Source organism: Marmota marmota, unplaced genomic scaffold (assembly GCF_001458135.2).
Source record: "Marmota marmota marmota unplaced genomic scaffold, marMar, whole genome shotgun sequence".
Taxonomy (NCBI): Eukaryota; Metazoa; Chordata; class Mammalia; order Rodentia; family Sciuridae; genus Marmota; species Marmota marmota.
Window position 1 is genome coordinate 36,342,426 of NW_025999900.1, and position 9,426 is coordinate 36,351,851.

At 37.4% G+C, this 9,426-nt stretch overlaps 1 gene segment (V, D, J or C); it reads right to left on the reverse strand.

Moving 5' to 3' along the window:
* Positions 1–2,836: 2,836 nt before the first annotated feature.
* Positions 2,837–6,252, reverse strand: LOC125615203. The segment is given in 3 exon segments: positions 2,837–2,917; positions 5,664–5,953; positions 6,094–6,252. Coding segments are annotated over 3 exon segments (423 nt in total).
* Positions 6,253–9,426: the final 3,174 nt, after the last annotated feature.

The following is a 9,426-nucleotide window of genomic DNA, read 5'->3' on the forward strand; positions in this document are numbered from 1 at the left end:
CACCTGAATCACCAGAACACCTCCCAGGAATGGCTTCATGCTGCTCCCAGCTGTGACCTGGTTTGTGGACTCAGCCTCAGTCAGAAGCCATGGTCTTCAGCAGTGGGTGCTACTGAGGTTCTTCTATCCCTAGGAGGAAGCTTCTGCCTTCCTACCAGCCAATCAGCATGTTCAGCCCTTTGTTTACACTCACTGGCCAAATCCAACTTCAGGGGGAGCTTCGTTTCAAACATGAGAAAGGCTGGATGAATTGACATTCCCACCAACAGCGTGTAAGAGTCCTTTATCTTCACTTCTTCACCAGCATTTGTTATTTATCATCTTTTTGATAACAATCTTTCTAAATGGGATGACATGATATCACAACAGCATTTTGACTTGTACTTAACTGACAGTTAATGAAGTTGACTATATTTCATAAATTTGTTAGCCTACTGGGAAGTGTTTACTCATATTCATATCCTTGGGCCATTTTGAGTTGAATTATTCAGCTTCTTGTTAAGCTCCTTATACACTCCTTTGTCAAATGAATAATTGGCAAACATTTTTTCCCCATTCTGTAGTTTATCTTTTCACATTGTGAATGGTTTCCCTTGCTGTGTAGAAAACTAGCAGAGCCACTATGGAGAACAATGTGGAAGTTTCTGTAAAAACTAAAATAGATCTACAGTAGGACCCAACTATCCCATTTCTGGATAGATATAAAAAATAAATGATATCAGGCAATCAAAGAAACACTGACATGCCACAGCATTCACAATAGTGAAGAAACAGAATCAACCTAAATGCCACTAATGGATATATAGATAAAGAATGTAGTATGTATACACAATGGAATGTTATTCAGCTACAAAAAGCAAAGATATCCCATCATTTGCAAAATGGATGGAACTGAAGACATTATGTCTAATGGGAAAAAAGATAAATACCAAATGCTCTCTACTATATATAGATGCTTTAAAAAGTCCTTTGGAAAATTATAATAGTGTTTACTAGAGACTGGGAAGAGTGAGGAAATAAAGGGAGATTAGATAATGGGTACTAAAATACTATAAGGTTGAGGTAGTAGTCACTTGGAGTGAGTTTAGTTCATCATATCCCATCATATATTTTCTGAATAACTAGAAGAGAGGAGCTCAAAAGTTCCTAATAAAAAAGTAGTGATTGGAGATGTAAATATTAATAACTCTGATTTGATTAATATATATATGCACTTTCCCCCATATGTACAATTATTACTTGTTAATCAAAACTGTTTGAAATGTTTAAGCTGATGGAAATGTTAACTAACCTGATCTGATCATAGCACACTGTGTCCATGTATCCATTTATAACATTCCACCCCAAGGAGTCTGTACAATTTTTAAAAATTGAGAAAGACTCTGGGGTATTAGGAAACTCTGCCTTCTTGTGCTGGGAGGGTTGTTAGGCTAACAGAATGGGCTCTAGAGCAAGGCTTCTCAAAGGATGAGCATAGGAATCACCTGGAGATTTTGTTTGTTAAGAGGAAGATCTTATTCCATTTGGTCTAGCATGGGCTGGACAGTTCGCATTTTAGCAAATTTTTGGAGATGCTGGCGATGCTGGTTCTCAGAGCACAACTGTAAGTAGCAATTTTGCTGAGTCTCAGTACTTGAAATGGAATTTGCGGTATCAAGGTTGGACCTGGAACAAATGACCAGGTTTCCCAGAGCCTCTAAACCATTGCCCAGTTGAACTGTTCTGATCCAACCACACATGAGAGGTTGTCATGTATTTTGGATAATGTAAAGCACAGGGGAGCCCATGGCAGAATCTCAGATCCAGGTAATGAACCCCTTCTTGCCACCACTCCTGGACTTCCACAGGAAGTTCATTTACTTTAAAGGACTTTTTCTTGATATTACTGGACTAGCATAAGTAGACACTCGGTTTGAATCCACCAAGAATGCAAATCAGCAAGGGTTTTTCCAGTTCATGCAAAATTCCCTTGAAGAAGTACTTCAAATTGTTTTTTTTTAATATACCAGGTTTATGTCAGAATTTCTTTCTTTTCTACTTCACTATTGCCAGGATGGATGTACTGCAGTCATTTCCTTAAATATATTTAAGCCATTCGGTGGAGAGATGGCTGAAGAGATGGACGGATGGAAAAAGGAAAGTGGGCTGGAATAAAGTGGGAAATCAGGAAGATGGAGTGTTTGGATCCAGAAAACAGAAGTTTTTGAATGCTGCATGAGTTTGCAGGTTTAGCAAAGAATTATTGAGGCTTTTGAATAAGTGGGTAGAGTTATAAAAGTAGAATTCTCTACACTTAGTCTCCTCCATAAGAATAATTGGGAGGGAAAAAGATTGATGAGCACTGTGGAAGAATTAGTTAAGAGATTGTGTTCCAGGGCCAGGGTTGTGGTTCAGTGGTAGAGTGCTTGCCTAGCATGCATTAGGCACTGGGTTTGATCCCTGGCACCACATAAAGATAAAAACAAATAAAATAAAGGTATTGTGTCCATCTAAATTTTTTTTAAAAAATAAAGGACTTGTCATCAAGAAGAGTACTTTCTGATATTGACATCANTATATATATATATATATATATATAATATTACATATATATTATATATATATGAGATTGCGTTCCAGCCTCAAACAGATCTGGCCTTGAAACACAGCTATTTCATTTACTCTCTTTGAGTGGGCTTGGAAAAGCTACCTAATGGTCTTCAAGTATAATGTCCTCTCTGTAAAATGGGTGCCAACAGAATTGGTTAGATAGGATAATGCAAATAAAACACTTTGAGAGTACATCATATACAGTAAGAACACAATAAATGTGAGCAATTTATATAAAAATAGGACTTCAGCAGAGGCTGCACAACCAGTCAGGGGGCACTGCTGTCTTCTTATTTGAAGTATAGGTGACAAAAGCAGCATCACCAAACTTCAGGACAAAGAGGAATTTTAGAGAATTTATAGGAAATAATGGGTCAGAAAAACTTTTAATTAAATAAGATTCATATTTTGGAAAATGTGTAAAATCACCAGGTATCTTATCAATCAAAAATCTGTGCTATCAAGATCTTGAATGGGGGCTGGTGTTGTAGCTTAGTGGCAGAGCACTTGCCTAGTATGTGTGAAGTACTGAGTTCAAGTCTCAGCACTGTTTATAAATGAATAAATAAAATAAAGGTCCACTGACACCTAAAAAAATATATTAAATTTTTTTTTAAATCTTGGAAGGTCACATTCCAACTGTGGTACTTTTCATATTTCTACCAAGCAGCAATCACACATTTGATGTAACTATTTTTCATTACCACTTCTCAGTAATCACTATACTTGTGTTTTGTAAACAACATTGATTTGTTACAAAATATTCCATTTGGGTCATTAAGTCTTTCCTTGTAAGATTAGACACTTTGGTTTTTAGTTTGGGGGTAATATAAGTCTTTCCAGTTTATTACTTCCCAAAATGGCTTACAAATTTATTTTCCCACCAAATTTACCTATTTCAGTGCTTCCTTTCTAAATTCTTTCTTTTGCTTTTATAATTACTATAATTCCATAATGAGTTCTTATGACTATTTTTTTTTGCAATTTTGTGACTATTAATAGATTTAGACATTTTCCATGTGTTTTGTACCATGTTGTTTTCTCTTTGTAAATAGACTCCTTATATCATCTATGTATTTTTTTGTTTGGATATAGGTATTTTCTTATTGTTCTTATAAAAAGTAAATTTGTTACGATTGTTAAATTAGCAGAAAAAAAGTAAACAATTACTTAAATGATTTCTTCCCTCTAACATAGTATTTGAGTCAATTCTGAAAATCCTCCCTCAGTGTTTTTAAGTAATTATATATTTATATTTGTACTTATAACTTTGTGATAATCATTTTAAGTCCTCCAGCATTTATTTCATAATTTAAAGCATTTAATTTACTAATTTAATCAAAGTGTGTTGATTGCTTGATGATTTTACATTTTTTCAAATATTTGACTATATGCTTCTCAAATTTGACAGCTCTTGCCTTTATGGCAAAACTCAAGATAAATAGGATGCATAATTTGAGAGCACTATTATTACTAGAGAATGAGAGCAACAGGTAAATATTTAAAAGCTGTACTGCCCTGAAGTTAATAGGGATATTTCATGCAGTAAAATAAAAATGATCACTCAAGTGTTGTAAAATGAGCAGGAGATGCTCACTTTCAGCAAGTACTTGGGATCTCTGTGCCCCCATCATACAGGTTTCTGGGAGGAAGAGGGTGGTGCTCATTCTCCCTGGTCTGTAGAGATGCTTCAGCACAAAGTCTGAGGATCTCTGACTTAAACAGTTAATATAACACAATTTGAGGTATAATCCTGGTCTTCCTCATTAATTTAAAACTCTTCTTGTATCCTGTGCAAACTCTTTTTATTTGATACATTCCTTGTATTCTGTTTTTCTACTGGCTTTGTACTAATCATCATTATTGTTGTTACTATGGGCTAGCTATGCTAATCCAGTGATATTTCTTACAGCAGTAACAAGAAGGCACCATCCAGGCTGGGTCTGAAGCTCAGTGGTAGCACACTTGCCTGGCATGTGTGAGGCACTGGGTTCAATTATCAGCACTGCACATAAATAAAAAAAGGTTTATCAACAACTAAAAAAATTACAAAAAAGAAGGCACGGTCTAATGTGACAACTATCGCTTTCACTGTTCTTTATCAAAAAGAAAAATCATTCACTCAGCTTTATTTAGGGCCTGGCATGTGACAGGCTCTGTTCTTTATGATTGCATCATAAAGGGGAGAGAAAGACAATACACCTATGAATAAATAAAATAGAATATTAGCTGATAGTGAGTGCTTTGGAAATATTAAACAGAAAAGGAATAGAGGGAGAATAGCATGAGGAAGGTTGTGATTTAAGTAAGAAGGCCAGAAAAGGCCTGAGAAGAAAATCATCTGATACTTCAAAAGCTATGGGGAAACTTGAAAATAATGGACATGAGACCCTACAAACATACATGAGTGGTGTATGATTGAAGCTGGCCTCAATATTTCAGCCCTAACTAAAAGAATAAAGAAGGGAGGAAGAAAACGTTATTTAGAAAAAGACAGCTTTTGATTTTGAACAAGTTTAATTTTCTACTTTATGTCTTACTGTTTTCCTATGCCATGAGGTTAATTATTTTATAATAAGAAACAGCCAGCAAATACTATTATTAAAAGACAAGGGGCTATGGTTGTGGCTCAGTGGTAGAGTGCTTGCCTAGCATGTGTGAGGCACTGGGTTCAATCCTCAGCACCACACAAAAATAAATAAATAAAACAAATGTATTGTGTCCATCTAAATTTTTTTTAAAAAATAAAGGACTTGTCATCAAGAAGAGTACTTTCTGATATTGACATCAATGTGTCCTGTGGAGAAATCTCAATGGCACCAGAGAGTCGACCTTAGAGCCTTGGCATCTAAGAAATCACCAACTCCCAATAAGCGTTCATTTAAACTGCTCTAATCCTTTTTGGGTCATTTTGTGACAAGTTTGCAGCATGTTTAAGAATGTTGAAAATATATACTGAATGTATTCACAATAAAATATAGGAAAATCATGTTCTTATAGGTGCAAAAAAATAGTATGTCTTTAGCCCTGCTGCAGGTTTGGTACAGGCTGCAGGTGTCTGGGGAGCACTGTGCCCTTGCTGCACAGAAGTAGGTGGCTGAGTCTCTGGGATGAGCTGCTGTGATGTTCAGGGAGAGATGTTTGTCCTTCTTACTCAGGAGGACAGTGAGTCTGTGGTCTTGCTTCCTCTCCATACTTGAAAGAATCTGCATGAGCAACTGCAGACCTGCTCCAGGCTCGTGCTTATACCAAAAGAAGTAAGTGGAGGCACTGTCTGTGTAAGTGCAGTGGATGACAGCGCTGTCTCCCTCCGGGACACTCAGGAAGGAAGGTCGCTGCTCTACCTTCTCTCCTCTGCTCACACCTGGGTAAAAGGACAAGATCATCAGGACATCATTTCCCAGAGTTTGTGTAACCTCAAACAGACTGGAAGAGGCCAGTGTACTGGTCAGACTTATAATGAATGTTACCAAACACCTTGTTTCCCAAAAGCTCTCAACTCACAATTTAGCTGCAGCCACAAGAACAGGAATAAAGGCCCAGGCAGTGTCTTCATGGCTCCCCTTTTGGGACTGCAGACTGCAGCTTGAAAGGAACTGCTAGTATCAGTCTCTCTTCTTTTCTTCCAAAGCACAGCAGTTTCCTAAACTGCCTGCACAGATATTAGCTCCTTTCTGCAGCCTGCTCTCACAGAAATCAGCCAAAAAGATCCTTCCATCCATTCTGCATCAGCAGAGATGCGCTGCCATCTTGTGGCCATATCCACAACTGCTAACTCACCTCATCAAATCCTCTTCTACCCTGTGTCTATGAGAAATTCTGACACACAAAACAGCAGCAGATCAAATAAAGTAAGTTCCAAGTGTGTCTCCAATCTGAAATTATGTAGATTAGCAGAGAGCAAACACAGTGAAAATGCAGAGTGCAGAAATGCACCTCATCTTCTCAGCACACTACTGAGTCTTTTTAAATAAATTTCAAGCTTCAGGTATCCCATGTTTATTTGGCATCATGTTTACTCTATATGAAATCAGGAAAATACTGTAATTAGGAATCCTCAGCAATTGAAAAGTAAAATTCTTACTCCTCATTCCTCTCCTCCTTTTTTAAATCGGCCAGAGGATCAATCATCCAAATCAGTCATCTTGGTTCTACTCTCACAGATGAAAACTCTGTAGAAGACATTTAAACACAAAACTGGAGTAAAGCACAGAGTCTCCCTAAATATGTCAGATGCTATTGCAGGCTCTGCCTCTCCAAATCTAGTTTAGGTACCAGTCTTGCTATTGCCAGGACATGGACAATACTGTTGGTCACAACATGAATGCTTCTTTAGTAAAAATTGACCAAGTTATAGAGAATAGAAGGAGGGAGAAAGGCTTCCATGAGATAATAATAATATTCTAATGAAAGGAAAGAGTTAGCTGATAGAAATAAGAAATCTGATATGTACTCTGATATCTTTCCTACTGATAGAACAGAGTATCTGAGATTATGGGTATGTGGCTTACTTATTACAAAGAACTGACATAAGAAAGTAGAAATTCAGAAAGCATCAGGCTACATCTACTTTGCACAGCTTATATATCTCCAGTCTGATTATGTAGGATCACTTTCCTAATATAGAAATACATTGTATACATTATGGAATACATATAGTAAACATAATTAGTTAAATTGTACATTCTTTCACTCATTCATCATTGAATATAAATTCCAAATCCTTCACAATGATATTTCTTGGTTGCATTTTTCCTGTATTTGCTTTGACACATTAGGCCAATACCCTTTTGGAATACAGAATCTATACTGGAAAATGTGATTCAATACTATCTGCTTATGGCACATGGTTCCAACACAACTATAACCCTAGAATAAATATTCTGGGACAAATTCTCAGCCCAATCACTTTTTCACTGACTCTTGTCTCATTATCAAAAACAATGGTATGGAATTGACCCATTTTTCTAGTAATGATGTGGACTCCAACATACATAAGCAATGCTGAATTTGCTCTCAAATTTTTCTTACTTTTTATTTTCCTTTGATATTTTCTTTCAGACTGTGTGCAAAACACGGTATATTTATAAATATAGGATAATAAATATAATTTATAAATTAGTAGTATAAAATATAAAGTAATATTAGCCACTAAGCAAGACAGGCACTTTTGGAGCAAATTCCTACATTAATGCACTTTCAAAGTATATTTTTCTTCACCTCTGTGGGTCTCACAGAGGTGCAGATCTGCGATGAGCTTCCAGTTTATTCATGGTTTTATGTTTCACTCTCTGGAATCCCACAGTTTAGCAAGGTCAGGAGCAAACATCTGATGTATTACCTCTCTAAATTTAAAAAAAAAACTTTACAAAAACTTTTGGGAAAACTTATGAAGAACAAACTAAGATCACTGAAATCAAGTCACTCTTTTTCTTGTAGACTCCTAGAGTAAACTTGGCTACTGAGCATGCCCAGGAGCATTCAGTTCTGCTATCTTACCTTATAACATGAACTCTATGACCTTGAGCTGAGCATGCCCAGAAATGTGTCCATCATCTATGTTTCTTGAACTATGACCATGAAATAAGCATGCTCAACAATGCAAATCCTGAACTGAGGATGCTCAGCAGTGTGTTCACCCCTAAAGTTTCTTCCTATATGAATACTTAGAGGCTTTCCAAATAAAATTCCCATAATTGTGTTTCTCAAGGAGGAAATTACTTTGGAAATAACCCATGTTCTCCTTACCAGCTACAGATAATAAATCTTTCTCCCTTCTTTTATTTCTTGGTTAAGCTTTTGGCTTTGCACTCACCCAGATGCAAACCCATTGTACTTAGTTACAGCAACAGCTGCATCTATTAGCCCTCTGTATACTGCCTCTTAAGGACAGCAGCCCTGGAGGGGTGAAACTATGTGTGTTTGCATGCCTCAGTCCTACCCACCCCCACACCAGTAAAGAAGACCAAACCAAGAAAAGTTCCTGCTCAGGACAATTCCAGATAACCTCAATTCACTAGATCATTGTAAACTGTACCCAGGGACAGCTGGGGATGGAAGGGACATACCTGTGACTTGCAGAATCTCTTCTCCAGAACAACTATATAAGGAGCATCTCTTTCCTCCACACTGATAGCCTCTGAGGCAACTTTCCTCCTGAGCTCTGTTCTTCATAGCGGACACCAAAGAAATGGGCATCTCTCCCCAGAGCTCTGATCAGACAGCCTCTGACCAGGAAGTGGGTCTCACAGAGGTGCAGATCTGTGATGAGCTCCCATTTTATTCAAGGCTTTATGTTTCACTGTCTGGAATCCCACAGTTTAGTAAGGTCAGAACCAAACATCTTATGTATTACCCCTTCTAAACTTTACCATCCTGTGAAGAAAGAAGGCTTGTGGCCCTCATCTCATAGGTGAATAAACTAAAGCCCAGGAGAAATATTTATCCAAGGTCACAATTCTAGTAAATGGCTGAAAGGCTAAAGGTCATGTGACCTGTCCTAAGCTTGCTGCTTTGTGCATCACTGTGAACATCATAGGATTCCATTATGGAGAAACTGGCAGCATCACACTGTATCTCTGCTGCCTTTCTTGGGTTTTGGGTTCATCCTGGGCCATCTGTTCAGGACTGGTGCTCCACACCCATTCCTGACCATTGGGCTTCAGGAGGCTCCTCAAGGAGGGTTTCAGAGGGTATTAGTTGGTCACTTAAATACCCAAATTTGGATGACTTGTTTTTTGTTAAAATGTAAATTGAAATTCTCTCTAAAAGTGAGAACAGTCATGTTATTGATGACCCAGCCTAATTCCATCTTAACATTGGGAGCCATCTCCTAAC